This window comes from Theropithecus gelada, chromosome 19 (genome assembly GCF_003255815.1).
Source record: "Theropithecus gelada isolate Dixy chromosome 19, Tgel_1.0, whole genome shotgun sequence".
Lineage (NCBI taxonomy): Eukaryota > Metazoa > Chordata > Mammalia > Primates > Cercopithecidae > Theropithecus > Theropithecus gelada.
The window spans coordinates 27,425,728-27,447,219 of NC_037687.1; the positions used below are offsets into that span (position 1 = coordinate 27,425,728).

At 53.4% G+C, this 21,492-nt stretch overlaps 1 protein-coding gene across 2 annotated transcripts in view; it reads left to right on the forward strand.

The window, feature by feature from the left end:
* Window positions 1-21,492, forward strand: part of POLD1 (DNA polymerase delta 1, catalytic subunit) — a 34,951-nt gene that overhangs the window by 5,241 nt on the left and 8,218 nt on the right. For both annotated transcript variants that reach the window (XR_003116928.1, XM_025368470.1), the window contains exons 2-17: window positions 9,090-9,292; window positions 9,610-9,723; window positions 11,642-11,788; window positions 11,863-11,988; window positions 12,069-12,237; window positions 12,318-12,399; window positions 12,457-12,586; window positions 12,916-13,082; window positions 13,336-13,440; window positions 15,785-15,925; window positions 16,019-16,129; window positions 16,592-16,783; window positions 16,936-17,024; window positions 18,694-18,810; window positions 19,033-19,146; window positions 19,430-19,577. Coding sequence is in view for 1 of the 2 variants with exons in the window: in XM_025368470.1 (XP_025224255.1) it covers window positions 9,091-9,292; window positions 9,610-9,723; window positions 11,642-11,788; window positions 11,863-11,988; window positions 12,069-12,237; window positions 12,318-12,399; window positions 12,457-12,586; window positions 12,916-13,082; window positions 13,336-13,440; window positions 15,785-15,925; window positions 16,019-16,129; window positions 16,592-16,783; window positions 16,936-17,024; window positions 18,694-18,810; window positions 19,033-19,146; window positions 19,430-19,577 (2,154 nt within the window). In the remaining variant the exon portion in view is untranslated. The remainder of the gene's footprint in view (window positions 1-9,089; window positions 9,293-9,609; window positions 9,724-11,641; window positions 11,789-11,862; window positions 11,989-12,068; window positions 12,238-12,317; window positions 12,400-12,456; window positions 12,587-12,915; window positions 13,083-13,335; window positions 13,441-15,784; window positions 15,926-16,018; window positions 16,130-16,591; window positions 16,784-16,935; window positions 17,025-18,693; window positions 18,811-19,032; window positions 19,147-19,429; window positions 19,578-21,492) is intronic.

A 21,492-nucleotide genomic window follows, 5' to 3' on the forward strand; every position in this document is an offset into this window, starting at 1 on the left:
CGCCACACACATGAACGATGAACACATTCAGAGAAAGCAGCCAGACACAAGAGGCCGCGTATTCCAAGATCCCGTTTATAGGAAATGCCCAGAATAGGCAGATCCATGGAGACAGAAAGTAAGATGAGTGGCTGCCAGGGGTGGGGGCAGATGAGCTGAATGCGGGGAGAGAGCTAAAGGATGTAGGCTTTTTGGGGTGATGAAAGAGTTCTAAAATTGACTGTGGTGATGGTTGCCTAACTCTGAACATACTAAATACCATTGAACTATATATACTTTAAATGGATGAATTGTATAGTATGTGAATTATAGCTCAATAAAGCAGTTAGCAAATGAAGTCTTCTTCTACCCTGTCCCCCAGGAAACCAGTTTCTTAGCTGTCCTTGTAGAATGATGCATTAAAAGCAAATAGATTTATACATATGTTCTGCATTAAAATAAAAAAGATTTCTACATACTCCCTGCATTAAAAGCAAAAAGATTTATCCATACTCTTCTGTCCACCTTGTAAAATTGTTACTATTTTCATTTTATATATTTCCCCCTTAATATTTTGAAAAGTCTCAAACCTGCAGAGACGGTACATATTGAGTACAGTGAACAGCCACGCCCTTTGCCTTGATTTACTGGCTGTTGGCATGATACCTCATTTGCTTTATCCAAGCACACACATATACCTGTACCTTTTGTCTTTTTTATGGCTGAACTATTTGAAAGTTGTGGTCATCATGATACTTTGCCTCTGAAAACTCCAGCAGTTAACTCCTGTTTTTTGTTTTTTGTTTTTTGAGATGGAGTCTTGCTCTGTTGCTCAGGCTGGAGTACAGTGGCACAATCTTGGCTCACTGCAACCTCCGCCTCCCGGGTTCAAGCGATTCTCCTACCTCAGCTTCCTGAGTAGCTGGGATTACAGGCACCTGCCACCACACCTGGCTAATTTTTGTATTTTTAGTAGAAACAGGGTTTCACTGTCTGCCAGGCTGGTCTTAAACTCCTGACCTCATGATCCACCTTCTTCTGTCTCCCAGAGTGCTGGGATTCCTGACGTGAGTCACTGCACCCAGGCTAACTCTTTTTTTTTTGTACAGGAGCTTACTCTTATCATGCAGGTTGTAGTACAGTGGTGTGGTCACGGCTCATTGCAGCCTCAAACTCCCCATACTCAGCTGATCCTCAGCCTCCTGAGTAGCTGGGACTAAAGGTGTTTGCCACCACACCCTGCTAATTTTTGTATCGTTTTATAGAGACAGGGTTTCACCATGTTGCCTAGGCTGATCTCAAACTCCTGGGCTCAAGCGATCCCCCTGCCTCGGCCTCCAAATGTCCTGGGATTACAGCCGTGAGCCACCGTGCCTGGCCTCCAGCAGTCGGCTCTTAAGAACAGGGATGTCCGCCTACAGAATTACAGTGTCATTGTCATCGTCATGCAGTTTAACATGAGACAGTGACGTTATCGAATAGACAGTCCTTATTTAGATCTGTCATGTGTCCCTGTAATATTCTTCAAAGCTATTAATAATTTCTTTCTTTTTTTTTTTTCCGAGACTGAGTCTGGCTCTGTCACCCAGACTGGAGTGCAGTGGCACTATTTCAACTCACCGCAACCTCTGCCTCCTGGGTTCAAGCCATTCTCCTGCCTCAGCCTACCGAGTAGCTGGAATCACAGGCATGCGCCACTATGCCTGACTAATTTTTTTGTATTTTTAGTAGAGACGGGGTTTCATTTTGGTCAGGCTGGTCTCGAACTCCTGACCTCAGGTGATACTCCTGACCTCAGGTGATTCACCTGCCTCGGACTCCCAAAGGGCTGGGATTAAAGGCGCGAGCCACCATGTTCAGCCTGTGTTTTTGAGACAGAGTCTCACTGTCATCCAGGCTGGAGTGCAGTGATGCGATCTTGGCTCACTGCAATCTCTACCTCCTGGGTTCAAGGCTCACTGCAACGTCTGGCTCCTGGGTTCAAGCTATTCTCCTACCTCAGCCTCCTGAGTAACTGGGATTACAGGCGCCTGCCACAATGCCCAGCTAATTTTTGTATTTTTAGTAGAGACATTTCACCATGTTGACCAGGCTGGTCTCAAACTCCTGACCCCAGGTGATCCACCCACCTCAGCCTCCCAGAGGGGTGGGATTACAGGCATGAGCCACTGTGCCTGGCCAATAATTTCATTTTTTTTTTTTTCCCACTCTTGTCGCCCAGGTTGAAGTGCAATGGCACAATCTTGTCTTACTGCAACGTCCACCTCCCAGGTTCAAGCAATTCTCCTGTCTCAGCCTCCTGAGTAGCTGGTATTACAGGCGACCACCACCACTCCCAGCTAATTTTTGTATTCTTTTAGTAGAGACAGGGTTTTCACCACATTGCTCAGGCTGGTCTTAATCTCCAGACCTCAGGTGATCCGCCCGCCTCAGTCTCTCAGAGTGCTGGGATTACAGGCATGAGCCACCACGCCCGGCCCATAATTTTATTTTTTTAATCCAAGTTCTAATTTAGGATAACACACGTTGTCATGGCAACTTTTTCATTTTTTGAGACATGTCTGGCTCTCTTGCCCAGGCTGTATTGCAGTGGTGCAATCATGGGTCACTGCAGCCTTCACCTCCCAGTCTCAAGTGGTCCTCCCACCTCAGCCCCCCGAGTAGCTGGGACTATAGGTATACGCCACCATGCTTAAGTAATTTTTAATTTTTTGTAGAAATTGGGTCTCACCATGTTGCCTAGGCTAGTTTCTAACTCCCGGCCTCAAGTGATCCTCCCACCTCAGCCTCGAAAAATGTTGGGATTACAGATGTGAGCCCCCTAGCCTAGGCAACTTACTTTTTCATGACATCAGCAGTTTTAAAGATTTCAGACCAGTGTTGTCACCCTTCACTTTGGATTCGTTTGTTTCTTTTTCTTGTTTTGTTTTGAGACAGAGTTTTGCTCTGTCACCCAGGCTGGAGCACAGGGGCATGATCTCAGCTCACTGCAACCTCTGCCTCCCAGGTTCAAGTAATTCTCCTGCCTCAGCCTCTGGAGTAGTTGGTATTACAGACGCCCACCACCATGCCCAGCTAATTTTTGTATTTTAGTAGAGACAGGGTTTCACCATGTTGGTCAGGCTGGTCTGGAACTGCTAATCTCAAGTGATCCACCCGCCTTGGCCTCCCAGAATGCTGGGATTACAGGCGTGAGCCCCCGCGCCCAGGCCGTTTGTTTCTTAATGACTAGAATCAGGGTAAACGTTTTCTTAGACATTTTTTTCAACACGAAAGATAAAATTCTGAGTGCACCACTGTGCATCTTGCTTTATCTATTGAACAATGCCTCTTTGAGAAACTTCCCTATCAGTACACAAAGAGCTTCCTCATTCATTTACACAGTTGCATAGTATTCCATTGAACGGACTTAACATAATTTATTTAAATAGACCCCTGGGTGAGGACAGTTAGGTGGTTTCCAGTCTTTGGGGATTTCAAACGATGCTTCCGGAAATAACCTTATAAATGCAGTTTTTCTTATGTGATAATATATCTACAGCGTACGTCCCTAGATGTGGAATTGTGGCCTCCAAACTTTTATGTTTGTAATTGAGGTGTCATTTACATGGCATGCCATGCCCAGGTCTCCAGTGTACAGTTGGCTGTGTAGTGTGGTTTATCACCCCAGAAAACCCCTCATACCCTTCCCAGTCTCTCCTACTCTAGGAGCAGCCACTAGTCTGATTTCTAGCGCTGTAGATCACTTTAATCTAGTCTACTTTGTCTAAATGGTATCATACAATAAGTATGTTCTTTTTTACAGAGGTAAAATTAGCCATTTTAAAGCAAACAATGGCTGGGCGCGGTGGCTCATGCCTGTAATCCCAGCACTTTGGGGAGGCCGAGGCGAGCAGATCACTTGAGCCCAGGAGTTTCAGACCAGCCTGAGCAACATGGCAAAACCCGTCTTTACCAAAAAACAATTGGCCAGGCATGGTAGCACGCACCTGTCTTCCTGACTACTCAGGAGGCCAAAGTAGGAGGATCGCCTGAGCCCGGGAGGTCAAGGCTGCAGTGAGCTGAGATCATGCCACTGCACTCTAGCCTGGGCGACAGAGTGAAACCTTGTCTCAATAAAGAGAGAAAATAATAATAAAGCGAAGAATTCAGTTGGTACATTCACAGTGTTGTACAACCATTACTTCTGTCTAATTTCAAAACATTTCATCACCCCTGCAGAAAACGCCATACTCCGTAACCAGTCGCTCCTCCATCCCCAGCGTGTGCTTTGTGTCTGGCTTCTGCACAGCCTGCTTTCAAGATCCATCCGTGCTGCATGTCTGTCAGTAGCTGGCCCCTTTCTAATGCTAAGTGTCTGTCATGAACCGCCCTGAACATTTCTAACATATACTCCGTCAGTTCAGAATTTTTCCGTGCTTATTTGAGGTCTAAGCTGTTGTACCAAGGAGCCCCCAAAACACAGTGGCCCAAGAAAGACACAAATTGATTTCTCCACGTAACGCTTTGGAAGATAGGCAAGTGCGCAGGATTGGCAGACAGCTTTGCCCTGGAAGGTTGTTGGGGAGCCCAGTGTTGTCCCCATCCTTGTGGTTGGCTCCCCCACTACATCCACGTTCCAGCCATTGTGACGGGGAAGAGGGTGGGGGGATGTCCCAGTAGCTGCACACCTCATGATCACATTCCTGGAGGGAGAACTTAGTCACGTGGCCATGCTGGCAGTGCACACTGGGAAATGTAGTCTTCGACTGGGCAGCCCATGGCCGCTCCGGAGAGGCGGGGTTGGAGGGGTGTGTTCTATTGCAAAAAAGCAAAGCAAAGCTGGGCACGGTGGCTCACACCTGTAATCCCAGCACTTTGGGAGGCCGAGGCGGGCGGATCACCTGAGGTCAGGAGTTCCAGACCAGCCTGGCCAACATGGTGAAACCCCGTTTCTTTTTTTTTTTTTTTTTTTTTTTGAGACGGAGTCTCGCTCTGTCGCCCAGGCTGGAGTGCAGTGGCCGGATCTCAGCTCACTGCAAGCTCCGCCTCCCAGGTTCACGCCATTCTCCGGCCTCAGCCTCCCGAGTAGCTGGGACTACAGGCGCCCGCCACCTCGCCCAGCTAGTTTTTTGTATTTCTTAATAGAGACGGGGTTTCACCGTGTTAGCCAGGATGGTCTCGATCTCCTGACCTCGTGATCCGCCCGTCTCGGCCTCCCAAAGTGCTGGGATTACAGTCTTGAGCCACCGCGCCCGGCCCGTGAAACCCCGTTTCTACTAAAAATACAAAAAAATTAGTGGGTATGGTGGCACGCGCCTGTAATCCCAGCTACTCGAGTAGCTGAGGCAGGAGAATCGCTTGAACCCAGGAGGCGAGGGTTGCAGTGAGCCAAGATCAGCCACCGCACTCCAGCCTGGGTGACAGAGTGAGACTCTGTCTAAAAAAAGTAAGTAAAATAAAAAGGCAAAGTGAGGACTGGATATGGGGCAACTGTTATGAGATCCAGAGGTGTTCACTTGAACCTAGGACAGCTGACCTGCTCACCTGCCTCTTCCCAGCCGCATCTGGGATCTGCCCTATGTTCCAGTAATCCCCTCTGTCTCAGCCTGGACCCTGGGGGATAAGTACTTTGTTTTTTTGTTCGTTTTTTTTGTTTTTTGAGACAGAGTTTTACTCTTGTTGCCCAGGCTAGAGTGCAATGGTGCAGTCTTGGCTCACTGCAACCTGTACCTCCCGGGTTCAAGCAATTCTCCTGCCTCAGCCTCCCAAGTAGCTGGGTGTTACAGGTGTGCACCACCATGCCCAGCTAATTTTGTATTTTTTTAGAAGAAACAGGGCTTCACCATGTTGGTCAGGCAGGTCTCAAACCCCTGACCTCAAGTGATCCACCTGTCTCGGCCTCCCAAAGTGCTGGGATTATAGGTGCGAGCCTGGGTGACAGAGCAAGACTCCATCTCAAAAAAAAAAAAAAAAATAGTGTAAAGAACACCTGCACGCCCTTTGCCCAGATCACCTGTTTCAACATTCCGCCCTATTTATGATTTGCATGCGTGTTTCTTATCTCCCTTTTCTCTGTATACGTACACTTTTTACAAAGAATTCCCAATACCTTGCAGGCGTTATGGCCATTTACTCCTAAATACTTGAGTGTGTATCTCCTTAGAATATTCTTATTGAACCACAGTAAAGTAACCCACTTAAGTTTAACCAGAATATAATCTCGTCTGATCAACCAGAGGATACATACTTTTTTTTTTTTTTTTTTTTTGAGACAGGGTCTTGCCATGTTGTCCAGTCCAGTCTCGAACTCCTGGGCTCAAGCAATTCTCCCACCTTGGCCTCCCAAAGTGCTGAGATTACAGACATAAGCCACTGTGCCCAGTGAACCTTTTTGTTGTGGCTGTTTTTTGGCTTGTTTGTTCGGGTTTTATTTGGTGGTGGTGGTGGTGGTGGATTTTTTTTTTGAAGACAGAATATTGCTGTGTCGCCTGGGCTAAAGTGCAGTGGCACGATCTCGGCTCACTGCAACCTCCACCTCCCGGGTTCAAGTGATTCTCCTGCCTCAGCCTCCCAAGAAGCCATAATTACAGGTGTACACCACCACACCCAGCTAATTTTTTTGTATTTTTATTAAAGACAGGGTTTTACCATGTTGACCAGGCTAGTCTCGAACTCTTGACCTCAAGTGATCCACTTGCCTCAGCTTCCCAAAGTGCTGGGATTACAGCGTGGGCCACCATACCTGGCTCCAGTCAACTTCTATATCAATATACCCCAAAATAATCTTTTTTTTTTTTTTTTTTGAGATGGAGTCTCGCTCTGTTGCCCAGCCTGGAGTGCGGTGGCATGATCTCGGCTCACTGCAAGCTCCGCCTTCTGGATTCACACCATTCTCCTGCCTTAGCCTCCCGAGAAGCTGGGACTACAGGTGCCTGCCACCACACCCGGCTAATTTTTTTGTATTTCTTTAGTAGAGATGGGGTTTCACCGTGTTAGCCAGGATGATCTCGATCTCCTGATCTCATGATCCACCTGCCTCCCAAAGTGCTGGGATTATAGGGGTGAGCCACCGTGCCCGGCCTCCAAAATAATCTTTTATAGGTTGTAATTAAGAAAACACAGGTCAGGCGCGGTGGCTTATGCCTGTAATCCCAGCCCTTTGGGAGGCCGAGGCAGTGGATCACCTGAGGTCAGGAGTTCAAGACCAAGATGGCCAACATGGTGAAACCCTGTCTCGACTAAAATACAAAAATTAGCCAGGCGTGGTGGTGGGCGCCTGTGATCCCAGCTACTCGGGAGGCTCAGGCAGGAGAGTCTCTTGAACCTGGGAGGCGGAGGTTGCAGCTGAGAGCGCACCACTGCACTCCAGCCTCAGTGACAGAGCAAGACTCCATCTCAAAAAATAAGAAAACAGAGGCCAGGCGCCGTGGCTCATGCCTGAAATCTCAGCACTTTGGGAGGCCCCAAGGAGGGTGGATCACTTGAGGTCAGGAGTTCAAGACCAGCCTGGCCAACATGGTGAAACCCCGTCTCCACTGAAAATACAAAAATTAGCTGGACATGGTGGCGCATGCTTGTAATCCCAGCTACTGGGGAGGCTGAGGCAGGAGAATTGCTTGAACTGGGACCTGGGAGGCAGAAGTTGCAGTGAGTTGAGATTGCGGCACTGCACTCTAGCCTGGGCAACAAGAGTGAGATTCCGTCTTTTTTATTTGTTTGTTTGAGACAGTGTCTTGTTCTGTGGCCCAGGCTGGAGTGCAATGGCATGATCTCGGCTCACTGCAACCTCCGCCTCCCGGGTTCAAGGATTCTCCTGTCTCAGCCTTCTGAGTAGCTGGGATTACAGGCGCCTGCCACCACGCCCGGCTAATTTTTGTATTTTTAGTAGAGATGGGATTTCACCATGTTAGTCAGGCTGGTCTCGAACTCCTGACCTTGTGATCGCCCGCCTCAGTCTCCCAAAGTGCTGGGATTACAGGCGTGAGCCATCGTACCCAGCCCTGATTCCATATTACAAAAAAAAAAAAGAAAGAAAAGAAAAAGACACATATATAAGTAGCAGTCTGTATGTGATTTGTGTGTGTTTTGTTTGCTACTGTGGATCCTAGACTGGGGGAGAAAGCAGGTTACTATAAATGGCATTTTGGAGACAGTTGGAGAAATTGGGAAAGGTGCCCTTTATTTTATATCATCCTTGAGTCAGTGTTAAATGTCCTAGATTGTATCGTACTTTGCTCAGTGAAGGGAATTCCTTATTCTTAGGCACTACATGCTGAAGTGTGCAGGGGTATGGGATCTGCTAGAAACTCTCAAATTACTCAGGAAAAGAAGTAATAATATGGTGTGCACGCCACACATGTGGGAGGGCAGAGAGAGGCGGTGAGGAAGCACACACATAACACACTGACCACTGGGGAGCCTGGGGAAGGGCATACAGGAGTTCTAGGCATTTGAGATTACGTCAAAGCATTTAGGTTGGTGCAAAAGTAATTGCAGTTTTTGTCATTTCAATGGCAGATGACCTGGGCGCATGGTTGGTAGGTGAGGGCGTCGGAGACAGAGGTTTATGGGAAATAAAGAGATGTGCTAAGGCCGGGCGTGGGGGCTATAATCCCAGCACTTTGGGAGGCTGAGGTGGGCGGATTACCTGAGGTCAGGAGTTCAAGACCAGCCTGGCCAACATGGCGAAACCCCATCTCTACTCAAAACACAAAAATTAGCTGGGTGTAGTGGTGGGCGCCTGTAATCCCAGCTACCCGGGAGGCTGAGGGGAGAATCGCTTGAACCTGGGAGTGGAGTTTGCAGTGAGCCGAGATCATGTCATTGCACTCCAGCCTAGGTGACAAGAGCACAATTCCATCTCAAAAAAAAAAGAGATGTGCTAAGGACCTAGTGTGATGGGAGAGAGGGTCAGGGAGTCGAATGGCCTGCCACTGCAATAGCTAACAGTTGAGCATCTGGAATGTGCTCCCACCCCGCTGCCTGCAGGGTGCAGAGCTGTGTTAGTACAGCCACTCCAGAGGAGGAAAAGGCTCATGGTCATGGTGGGTGCATGGGATGCCATGGAGAAGACAGGGTAAGAGATGTCTCTGGTCAGAACCTCCACCAAGCTCCAACTTGCCCAACAGGATGGATGGCAAGCGGCGGCCAGGCCCAGGGCCCGGGGTGCCCCCAAAGCGGGCCCGTGGGAGCCTCTGGGATGATGATGATGCACTTCCGCCATCCCAATTCGAGGAGGACCTGGCACTGATGGAGGAGATGGAGGCAGAGCACAGGCTGCAGGAGCAGGAGGAGGAGGAACTGCAGTCAGTCCTAGAGGGGGTTGCAGACGGTAAGTCTTGGAGCTGGAAGCCCCTGCTGCCCAACCCATTGCTCCTGGTCTTGCCTTTGGTCCAAGAGTCAGCTGCAAAGCTGACCTGTGACCCCACCCTTGCCAACTTTGAATCCTACAAAGGACTGCCCTTTCCCCCTATGCCGCCTGTGTGGCCTGCAGTGATTCTGGACCTGACCCTTGACCCCCATTCTCTTCCAAGTTTCCTGCCTGACCCAGACCGCCACCTCTGCCTGGCTCCTTTCAGAATCACATGCCATCCTGGCCGGGGAAGACCATGACTCCGTGTACCCCACTTCCTTCCCTTCCCCCACCAGGGCAGGTCCCACCATCAGCCATAGATCCTCGCTGGCATCGGCCCACACCACCCCCCCTGGACCCCCAGACAGAGCCCCTCATCTTCCAACAGCTGGAGATTGACCATTATGTGGGTGAGTTTGGGGGTTATGGGTGAGTGCTGGGGCCATGCGCTCCTGGGGCAGAGGCCGGGCCAGGTCAGCCCTTCCAGCCATAGAGCTGTAGTGACAGAGCAGACCAGTGGGTGCCAGGGCCTGTGGAGCGCGAAGCAAAGGTGATACAGGGTCAACTTGAGGGAGGTGCTTGGAGCGTTGAGCTGTTTTGCATATGTGGTGGCTGCAGCCTGTGCAAGGACCTTTGTGCCTTAAAATTCATAACACTAGACACATACACCAAAAGTCAATTTGACTTTTTTTTTTTTTTTTTTGAGATGGAGTCTTGCTCTGTTGCCCAGGCTAGAATGTAGTGGCGTGATCTCGGCTCACTGCAACCTCCGCCTCTGGGGTTCAAGTGATTCTCCTGCCTCAGGCTCCCGAGTAGCTGGGATTACAGGTGCACACCACCATGCCTGGCTAATTTTTGTATTTTTAGTAGAGATGGGCTTTCGCCATGTTGGCTAGGCTGGTCTTGAACTCCTGACCTCAAGTGATCCACCTGCATTGGCCTCCTAAAGTGCTGAGCTTATAGGTGTGAGACACCATGCCCAGCCCAATTTGACTTTTAATGAGATTTTTTTTTTTTTTTTTTTGAGACAAGATTTCTCTCTGTTGCCCAGGCTGGAGTGCACCTAGCCAATAATTATTTATTTATTTATTTATTTATTTATTTTTATGGAGTCTCGCTCTTGTCGCCCAGGCTGGAGTGCAGTGGCACACTCTTGGCTCACTATAACCTCCGCCTCCCGGGTTCAAGTGATTCTTCTGCCTCAGCCTCCCAAGTAGCTGGGATTACAGGTGCCCGCCATCACACCTGGCTAATTTTTGTATTTTTAGTAGAGACGGGATTTTGCCATGTTGGTCAGGCTGGTTTCGGACTCCTGACCTCAGGTGATCAGCCAACCTTGGCCTCCCAAAGTGCTGGGATTACAGGAATGAGCGACTGCGCCCGGCCAATCTTTTTTTTTTTTTTTTGAAACAGAGTCTCCCTCTGTCACCCAGGCTGGAGGGCAGTGGCACAATCATGGTTCACTGTAACCTCAACCTCCTGGACTCAAGTGATCCTCCCACCTCAGCCTTGGAGTAGCTAGGACTACAGGTGTGCACCGCAATGTCTGCCTTACTTTTAAAAATATACTTTTGGGCCCGGTGTGGTGGCTTAAGCCTGTAATCCCAGCACTTTCAAAGGCTGAAGCAGGCTGATCACTTGAGGTCAGGAATTTGAGACCAGTCTGACCAACATGTTAAAACACCATCTCTACTAAAAATTCAAAAAATTAGCCAGCTGTGGTAGCACAGACCTGTAATCTCAGCTATTCAGGTAGCTGAGGCACAAGAATCCTTTCAACCTGGGAGGTGGTTGAAATATATATATAATATATGTTTAATATATATCATATATTCTTTATATATGTTATTTTATATATAACATATATAAATACACTTTGTAGAGACAAATATATTTATACAGGTAATATGTTACGTGTATGTGTGTGTGCGTGTGTGTGTGTGTGTGTGTGTGTATATGTATATATATATTTTTTCGAGACTGGGTCTCGCTCTGTGGCCCAGGCTGGTCTCAAAGTCCTGGGCTCTAGCGATCCTCCCGCCTCGGTCTCACAAAGCACTGGAATCACAGGTGTGAGTCACTGTGCATGGCCAGTTGTTTTTATCTTGTAATAAAAAAGGGGGGGCCTCCCTGTAGTTGTGCTGTGGAGAATGGATCCTGGGGGATGAGGGTGGAGATGGGAAACAGGGCGGAGGCTGAAATGGACACAGGGAATGGTACGGGGCAGGAGTGCCCCAGGCTGCAGGCCCCAAGGTATTTCGAGTCTGTGGAGGCACACCTCGGGGGACCCTGAGACGCATGGCCGCTGTCTTACCTGTGGCCCCACAGGCCCAGCGCAGCCTGTGCCTGGCGGGCCTCCACTGTCCCGCGGCTCTGTGCCTGTGCTCCGCGCCTTCGGAGTCACCGATGAGGGGGTCTCTGTCTGCTGCCACATCCACGGCTTCGCTCCCTACTTCTACACCCCAGCGCCCCCAGGTGAGTGGCCCCCACCCAGCCCCTTCCTGAGCCACTGGAGCCCCCTGCACCTCTGACCACCCCTCCCACACCAGGTTTCGAGCCCGAGCACCTGGGTGATCTCCAACGGGAGCTGAACTTGGCCATCAGTCGGGACAATCGCGGGGGGAAGGAGCTGACCGGGCCGGCTGTGCTGGCCGTGGAGCTGTGCTCCCGAGAGAGTGAGTGCTCCCCCGGGATCAGCGGGTTGGGGGGTCCCCTGGGGAGGCCGTTGGCCGGTCCCAGCTTCTTCCATCTGCAGGCATGTTTGGGTACCACGGGCACGGCCCCTCCCCATTCCTGCGCATCACCCTGGCACTGCCGCGCCTCGTGGCCCCGGCCCGCCGTCTCCTGGAACAGGGCATCCGTGTGGCAGGCCTGGGCACGCCCAGCTTCGCGCCTTACGAGGCCAATGTCGACTTTGAGATCCGGTACGGCCTCTGCCTCACTTCTCCAGCCTCTATCCCCACCCTCGGGCAGCCCCTGTCCACTGACCCCCAGCCTCCTCCAGGTTCATGGTGGACACGGACATCGTCGGCTGCAACTGGCTGGAGCTCCCAGCCGGGAAATACACCCTGAGGCTGAAGAAGAAGGTGCAGGACTTCCCAGGGCAGGGCCTGCTGCCACCGCTGACCCACCCATGCCCACAGACTACGCAGTGCCAGCTGGAGGCAGATGTGCTGTGGTCTGACGTGGTCAGTCACCCACCGGAAGGGCCATGGCAGCGCATTGCACCCCTGCGCGTGCTCAGCTTTGATATCGAGTGCGCTGGCCGCAAAGGTCTGTCCCCAGGCCCAGGCTCCTGCCCGCCTCATTGTTGGTACCAGGCGAGGGGTTGGGAGGGCAGGCCCTGGGAACGGCAAGTGCGAAGGTGCTGGGGCGGGAGCACCCCAGCCCGTGTGGCCAGATGGAGTGAGCAGAGAGGGTGTGGAGACAGCCTGGAGGTGAGGGCGGAGCAGGAGCCAGGGTGAGCCACACAGGGCCGCAGGGCAGCAGGACCAGGGCCGGCAGGCAGTGGGGAGAGCCCTAGGGAGATGGGAAGTGCAGCCTCCCTGCTATGTCAGGAGTGAGGGGCAGGAGTCAGGCCCCTGCATCCTCCTCCCTCACAGGCATCTTCCCTGAGCCTGAGCGGGACCCCGTCATCCAGATCTGCTCGCTGGGCCTGCGCTGGGGGGAGCAGGAGCCCTTCCTACGCCTGGCGCTCACCCTGCGGCCCTGTGCCCCTATCCTGGGCGCCAAGGTGCAGAGCTACGAGAAGGAGGAGGACCTGCTGCAGGTAGCTCTCGTTCCGCGCCCCACACCATTTCCTGGGGCCCCCACCAGCCTCCATGTCCTGAGCCATCAGCCCCGGGTGCTGCGACACCCGTGTCTGTGGGTCTGGGTGGGCCCCTGTGCACTGAGACTTGAGCGCTTCCCCTCTGGGTTCTGCAGGATTTTCAGGGGTGGCTGGGGTTCTAGAACATTCTGGAAGTAGGGGACTCCATGGCAGGGCAACCTACCAGAGTGACCCCGTGTGCTCCCACCCCCAGGCCTGGTCCACCTTCATCCGCGTCATGGACCCCGACGTGATCACCGGTTACAACATCCAGAACTTCGACCTTCCGTACCTCATCTCTCGGGCCCAGACCCTCAAGGTGAGGGCTGGGCAGGCGGGGGGCTTCTCTCAGATGCCCCAGGTGTGGCCTCCGGGCCCTGGGCCTCCTTCCCGCTCCCTCTCCTGGCCCTGCCCTGCTCCAAGTCGGAAAAGTTACTGTGGCTTTTGTCAGAGACAAGGAGGGAGTTACAGTGAAGTAGAGAAGGCTGACTGAAGCTTGCAGGAGTTCAACAAGCCATTGAAGCAGCCACTGAATCCCAGTCTTCCTTTAGGTTATATCAGCATAAGGAAAAGAATCGTATTGAAGGAGGAGGAGGGGGGAGTGTGTTGACGGACGGGGCAAATTCCAGATGCTTGTTGAGTCTGGGTGTGTGTAAGGGTGGATTCCTCTGCCCGAGTTGCTGTAACAAAGAGCCACAGACCAGTAAGGTGGCTGAAAACAGCAAAAGGTCATTGTCTCACCGTCCTGAAAGCTGGAAAGTCCACGACCACAGTGTCAGCAGGCCTGCTTCCTTCCGGGGCTGCGAGGGAGGACTGGTTCCCGGCCTCTCTCCTTGGCTTGCAGACGGACATTGGCCCCCTGTGCCTCTTTACACCGTCTTCTCATCTTCTCTCTGTGCGTGTCTGTTTCCACATGTCTTCCTTTTTTTTTTTTTTGGAGACGGAGTCTCACTCTGTCGCCCAGGCTGGAGTGCAGTGGCGTGATCTCGGCTCACTGCAAGCTCCGCCTCCCGGGTTCACGCCATTCTCCTGCCTCAGCCTCCCAAGTAGCTGGGACTACAAGTGTCCACCACCACACCCGGCTAATTTTTTATATTTTTAGTTGAGACGGGGTTTCACCATGTTAGCCAGGATGGTCTTGATCTCCTGACGTCGTGATCCGCCTGCCTCAGCCTCCCAAAGTGCTGGGATTACAGGCATGAGCCACCGCTCCTGGCCCTTTTTTTTTTTTTTTTTTGAGGTGGAGTCTTGCTGTGTCACCCAGGCTGGAGTGCGATAGAGCGATTGAGGCTCACTGCAACTCCACCTCCCAGGTTCAAGTGATTCTCCTGTGTCAGCCTCCCGGGTTGCTGGGATTACAGGCTCATGCCACCACACTCCGCTAATTTTTGCCTTTTTGTTGTTGTTTCTTGAGACAGAACTTCACTCTTGTTGCCCGGGCTGGAGTGCAGTGGCACAATCTCGGCTCACCACAACCTCCACCTTCCAGGTTCAAGCAATTCTCCTGCCTCAGCCTCCCAAATAGCTGGGATTATAGACACCCACCTCCATGCCCGGCTAATTTTATATTCTTAGTAGAGACAGGGTTTCTCCATGTTGACCAGGCTGATCTCGAGCTCCCGATCTGAGGTGATCTGCCCACTTCGGCCTCCCAAAGTGCTGCGATTACCAGTGCACCTGGCCCACATGTCCTCTTTGTATAGTGACACCATCATGGATGAGTGCCCACCCCAGTGACCTCATCTTCGCTTGACCCCCTGCAAAGACATATTTCCAAATGAGGTTATATTCTGAGGTACTGGGGGTTAGGACTTCAACATCTTTTGGGAGAACATGGTTCAGCCCTTAACAGGGTATACTGCCTTATTTTCCTGCTTTTCTCTGTGTCTGGCCAGCTTGGTAATGGAAAAACAAAACAAGCTGGGTGTGGTGGCTCATGCCTGTAATCCCAGCACTTTGGGAGGATGAGGCGAGAGGATCGATTGAGCCCAGGAGTTCAAGACCAGCCAGGGTAATATAACAAGACTCTGTTTCTATTAAAAGAGGACAAAAGAAAAAATCCATTCTAAAAGACAGAACAAACTGTTAGGACCCCCAGTGTCTCCAGCTGTACATTCCACAGCATGGCACTGATGCCCGGGCCACTGCCTCCTCCTCCCCTTCCCTGGACGCCCCTCACCCTCTGCCCTGGCCCCAGCTCAGGCTTCTTCTGGCCTGTCTCCCCCAGGCTGGGCCCCAGCACCCTGCAAGGCGCCCTCCACCCAGACGCCCTCCAGCGCCCTCAGCATCCATTTCAGCCCAGCTCCACGTCACCTCCTACCTCTGTCCCAACCTGGCCGCCTGCTCACAGTTTCCCCAAATCTTTTCCTGTTTCCTGCCTAGGTGCAGCCCGCAGACACTGGGCTCCGTCCTTGGCCCCCAGTCCATGCGGGCCCCTGACTCTCTCTGTCCCAGCCCCGAATGCAGCTTCGTCCTCCCTCCGGACTCCCTCCTCAGCCTTCAGCCCCCCACACCCAGCCCGAGACTCTTTCTGTCCCCAGGGTTGCTCTCGACCCCCGAGGGTTGCTATAAGGAGGTTGTGGTCGGTCTCGATCTCCGTTCCTCTGGCTGATGTGACACTGGGGACCCGCAGCCTGCTGCATACCCTGCCTCTCCCCCGCCAGGTAGAAACATTCCCTTTCCTGGGCCGTGTGGCCGGCCTTCGCTCCAACATCCGGGACTCATCATTCCAGTCCAAGCAGACGGGCCGGCGGGACACCAAGGTGGTCAGCATGGTGGGCCGTGTGCAGATGGACATGCTGCAGGTACAGCCGGGCCAGGCGGGAGGAGGGGTGTGTCCCTGTCCTCGGGAGGCCACTGCCCAGGCCTGCAGCCGAGCAGCCCATCCACCCACCTAGGTGCTGCTGCGGGAGTACAAGCTCCGCTCCTACACGCTCAATGCCGTGAGCTTCCACTTCCTGGGCGAGCAGAAGGAGGACGTGCAGCACAGCATCATCACCGACCTGCAGGTGCCTGCTGCCTCCCTGACCTCTCCCCCCGACCTCTGACCTCCGACCCCCACCTCACCCTTCCCCAGCCCCTGACCTCAACTTCACACCCCCACATCTGACTTCACTTTTTGACCTGCTGTTATGACCTGTGACCTTACCTGCCACCCACCTTTTTCTGACCTCAGATTTCTCTCCACTCCTGTAACCTCTGTTACTATGACCTTGCCTCCGCTTTCCAGGCCTGATCACAGGTCCACAGTGGCCTTCAGGCTGCTCCCTCCTCCTCCCTCTGACCCTGTGGACTCCCTGGCCCCCAACACTACCTCCATCCCCCCCAAGACCCTGATAGCTTGGAGGCTGCCCCTGCCCGGCCCTCCCAGGCCCTCTCCAGGCTACCTCACCCTGACCCCCACTTCATCCTCCTGCGCCACCGCCCACCCCCAACTCCTGGTCCCTGACCCCATCTGTGCCCATCCCCAGAATGGGAACGACCAGACCCGCCGCCGCCTGGCCGTGTACTGCCTGAAGGACGCCTATCTGCCGCTGCGGCTGCTGGAGCGGCTCATGGTGCTGGTGAACGCCGTGGAGATGGCGAGGGTCACTGGCGTGCCCCTCAGCTACCTGCTCAGCCGTGGTCAGCAGGTCAAGGTCGTATCGCAGCTATTGCGGCAGGTCAGTAGCCGAGACCTGTCCTCACCACTCCCCACCAGGCACGTCTCTGGTCCCCTCCCGGCGATGGCATCCTGGATGCACTTTTTCTCCCCGCTCCCAATCCTCACGGCCCCACCTATACCCACTCCGTTTTCCACCTTCTCCCCTCCCAGGCCATGCACGAGGGGCTGCTGATGCCCGTGGTGAGGTCGGAGGGCGGTGAGGACTACACGGGAGCCACTGTCATCGAGCCCCTCAAAGGGTGAGGCCCCAGGCTGGGTGCAGTTTGTACCTGTAATCTCTAGGAGGCTGAGGTGGGAGGATCACTTGAGCTCAGGAGTTTGAGAACAGCCAGGGTAACATAGTGAGACCCCTGCTCCACAAAAAATTTTTTTAAATGAGCCAGGCCCACGGTGGCTCACGCCTGTAATTCCCACACTTTGGGAGGCCGAGGCGGGCGGATCACGAGGTCAGGAGATCAAGACCATCCTAACACTGTGAAACCCTGTCTCACACTACTAAAATACAAAAAAATTAGCCGGGCGTGGTGGCAGGCGCCTGTAATACCAGCTACTCTGGAGGCTGAGGCAGGAGAATGGTGTGAACCTGGGAGGTGGAGTTTGCAGTGAGCCGAAATCGTGCCACTGCACTCAGCCTGGGCGACAGAGCGAGACTCTGTCTCAAAAAAAAAAAAAAAGAGCCAGGCCTGGTGGTACATGCCTATAATCCCAGCTACTTGGGAGGCTGAGCTGGGAGGATGATGAGCCTGGGAGGTGGAGGCTGCAGTGAGCGGTGATTGCGCCACTGCCCTTCAGCCTGGACGACAGAGCAAGACCCTGGCCCTAAAATTAATAGGCCGGGCATGGTGGCTCACACCTGTAATCCCAGCACTTTGGGAGGCTGAGGTGGGTGGATCACAAAGTCAGGAGATTGAGACCATCCTGGCTAACACGGTGAAACCCCATTTCTACTAAAAATACAAAAATTAGCTGGGCGTGGTGGCATACACCTGTAGTCCCAGCTACTCAGGAGGCTAAGGCAGGAGAATCGCTTGAACCTGGGAGGTGGAGGTTGCAGTGAGCCAAGATTGCGCTGCTGCACTCCAGCCTGGGTGACAGAGCGAGACTCCGTCTCAAAAAAATAAAATAAGGCCGGGCGCGGTAGGCTCAAGCCTGTAATCCCAGCACTTTGGGAGGCCGAGACGGACGGATCACGAGGTCAGGAGATCGAGACCATCCTGGCTAACACGGTGAAACCCCGTCTCTACTAAAAAAAAACCAAAAAACTAGCCGAGCGAGGTGGCGGGCGCCTGTAGTCCCAACTACTCGGGAGGCTGAGGCAGGATAATGGTGTAAACCCGGGAGGCGGAGCTTGCAGTGAACTGAGATCCGGCCACTGCACTCCAGCCTGGGCGACAGAGCGAGACTCCGTCTCAAAAAAACCAAAAAAACAAAAAAACAAAATAATAATAAAATAAATAAAAAAAATAAAAGAGTAGATTAATTCATTTTATATATATTTTATTTTTTTATTTTTATTTTTTTGAGGCAAGGTCTCACTCTGTTACCCAGGGTGGAGTGCAGTGGCACGATCTTGGCTTACTCCACCTCCCAGGCTCAAGCGATCCTCCTGCTTCCGGCCCCTGAGTAGCTGGGACCACAGGCATGCACCACCACACCTAGCTAATTTTTAAAAATTTTTTGTAGACATGGGGTTTTGCCATGTTGCCCAGGCTGGTCTGGAACCCCTGAGTTCAAGCGATCCTCCTGCCTCAGCCTCCCAAAGTGCTGGGATTACAGGAGGGAGCACTGCTCCCAGCCAATGAATGATTTTTTTTTTTTTTTTTTTTAAGGGTGAGGCCACAAGACAGGGCAGGGGGCGGCATGGGAACTTCTAGCCCTGACTCCGCGCCGCGGCTGCTCCCCTCCCAGGTACTACGATGTCCCCATCGCCACCCTGGACTTCTCCTCGCTGTACCCGTCCATCATGATGGCCCACAACCTGTGCTACACCACGCTCCTGCGGCCTGGGGCTGCGCAGAAACTGGGGTATGGTGCCCAATTCAGCACGTGTCCCCCGAGGCCCACCGGGGCCCTCCCTTGAGGGGCTGAGTCTGGCGGGGGCAGATAGGCACAGGCCCAGAGATAGTGGGGAGTGAAGGGGTGCTTGAGGGGCCTGCATGCGCTCATGGCCAAGGCCAGGACCGTAGGGCAGAGGTGGGGCTGGAGGAGGAGGGTGACCGGCAGTCACCCCGCCGTCTTCCAACCCAGCCTGACTGAGGATCAGTTCATCAAGACGCCCACCGGGGACGAGTTTGTGAAGACCTCAGTGCGGAAGGGGCTGCTGCCCCAGATCCTGGAGAACCTGCTCAGTGCCCGGAAGAGGTGAGCCCTGGAGATCCCCTGCTTGGAGCTCAGACCTGCTGGGGCCTCTGGGCAATCCCTGTCCCTCACTGGGACACCCCAGGGCTGTCCGGCCACCCTGCCCACAGCTGTGTGTGAATTAGCACAAGGCATCCCCTCCTGGCAGCTTCCTTTTGCCCCCTTGGCCAGAAGCTTCTGTGCAGTGCACAGCATGCCCAACTGTACATGGCACCCACTTCCAGAAAGGAGCCCTGACCAGTGCCCGGGCGCCACCTGTGTATGCTTTACCTGTGTTCCCTCGCAGGGCCAAGGCCGAGCTGGCCAAGGAGACAGACCCCCTGCGGCGCCAGGTCCTGGATGGACGGCAGCTGGCGCTGAAGGTGAGCGCCAACTCCGTATATGGCTTCACCGGCGCCCAGGTGGGCAAGTTGCCATGCCTGGAGATCTCACAGGTGAGCACTCGGGCCCCTGGCAGGCAACTGGGGGCAGGTGGGCCCCCTGTGTAGGAGACCAGGGCTCCATGTTGGGGACCTGTATCCAGAGGACTGGACACCCCAACTCACTGGCCTTCTAGAGAGAGGATGCCAGCGTGGCTTGAGCAATTGGTCCATTCATTCACTCAGCAAATGCCTCCTGAGCACACACTGGTCAGGGCTCCGTGCCCTGGGGATACAGAGGGGGACACAGTGGATGAGAGTCCCTTTCCCTGTCAGCTCGCAGCCCAGTGGGGACACTGACAGGTCCGTGGTAAATGTGTTCAGGACACAAGTGGAGCTACAAGCTTTGCAGCCGGATAAAGCGGGAGGTGTGGACTTGGCGGGGAGTGATAGGGCTGGGCAGGACTCACCACTCTCAGTAGGCAGCACTCACGCAGAGGCCAAGGGACGTGGGGAGGGAAGCCATTCACCGTCCTCACGGCAGCATCCTGGCCTGCCTACCCACGGCAGCTCTGCTGCTTGGACAGAAAAACAGATTCTTTGAAAGCACAGAGGGCCTGAGTTTCCGAGACTTTGCCAAGCTGGGGTCAGTGCCTCAGCTCCTGGCATCTGAGGACCTCGGAAGGGTCTTCCTGTCCAGCCTTCTCCACTGGGACTTGGGTCTTGGCCCATTCCAGGCCAGTAGCTGTGCCGCTCTGTTTGGTTACCTCTAGCCATGGGGAACTCCCTCCCTGGCTGGGCACTGCGTCAGTTTTCACGGGGCTCTGGGTGGAAGGCTTAGATGAATTCTCAGTGGGTGGGGCCTTTTCTCACACACACCCACCCGCAGTTCTGGGGCCCAAAGACCACTCAGGTTCAGTGATTCACTAGAAGTACTCAGAGAGCTCAGAAAAGCTGGTTCTCATGGTTATGATTTAATACAGCGAAAGGACACAGATTAAACTCAGCAAAGGAAAGAGGTGCACAGGGCAGGGTATCGGAGGGACCACGCGTGTCTTCCAGTTGTGCTCTCTCCCAGTAGAGTTACCGGGATGGCCCTCCTTTCTCTTAGCGTTGATGCATGGCCACACACATGCAGCATTGCCAACCCGAGGCTCTCACCCAAGCTTTGGGGTCCAGGGTTTCCTGGGTGTCATTCCTGTAGGCATGGAGCACCCGGTGACTGGCCGTAGTGACTCCATCATCCCCAGGCCCCTCAGCAACCCCCAGAGGTCAAACTGATAACTGCATGGCCCAGGGCTTCACCATAAACCATGTTAGTGCCAACTGGTGTGGTTCAAAGTCCCAGGTACACAGACACCTTTTTTTTTTTTTTTTTTTTTTGAGACAGTCTCACTCTGTCACCTAGGCTGGAGTACAGTGGCACAGTCATGGCTCACGGCAGCCTCAACCTCCCGGACTCAAGTGAGCCTCCCACCTTAGCCTCCCAAGTGGCTGGAACTGCAGGCACGCACCACCTATTTTTGTTATTTTTTGTAGAGATGGGGTCTCGCCATGTTGCCCAGGCTGGAACAGAGACAATGTTATCAGGCAGGATATTCTAGGGGCTTCGACTTCCAGGAGCCAGGCAAGAGCCAGACCTTTCTTTGCACAAAGTGAATCGCTCACTGCATGCCCCCAGCTGCCCTCCGCCTTTCACAGTCCCCAGCTGCCTCCCCAGCCTCTTCGTGGAAAGGGGTGGCTATGTGGACATCAGGCTCCAGCCCTGAAGCAGAGGCCAGGCCAAGAGAGCACGGTTTGGCCCTCCCCTGGGACTGCCTCTTACCAATCCGGTGTCTCTGTTTTTTCTCTCTCAGCTGCTTCCCTCTGTCACTGTTCTGTTTCTGTCTCTTTTTTTTTTTTTTTTTTTTTTTTTCGGAGGCGTGCTCTGTTCTCCCCCCCGGGGTGGGGGGCCGGGGCTCGAGCCCCTCCCCACTCTAGCTCTGCCGGT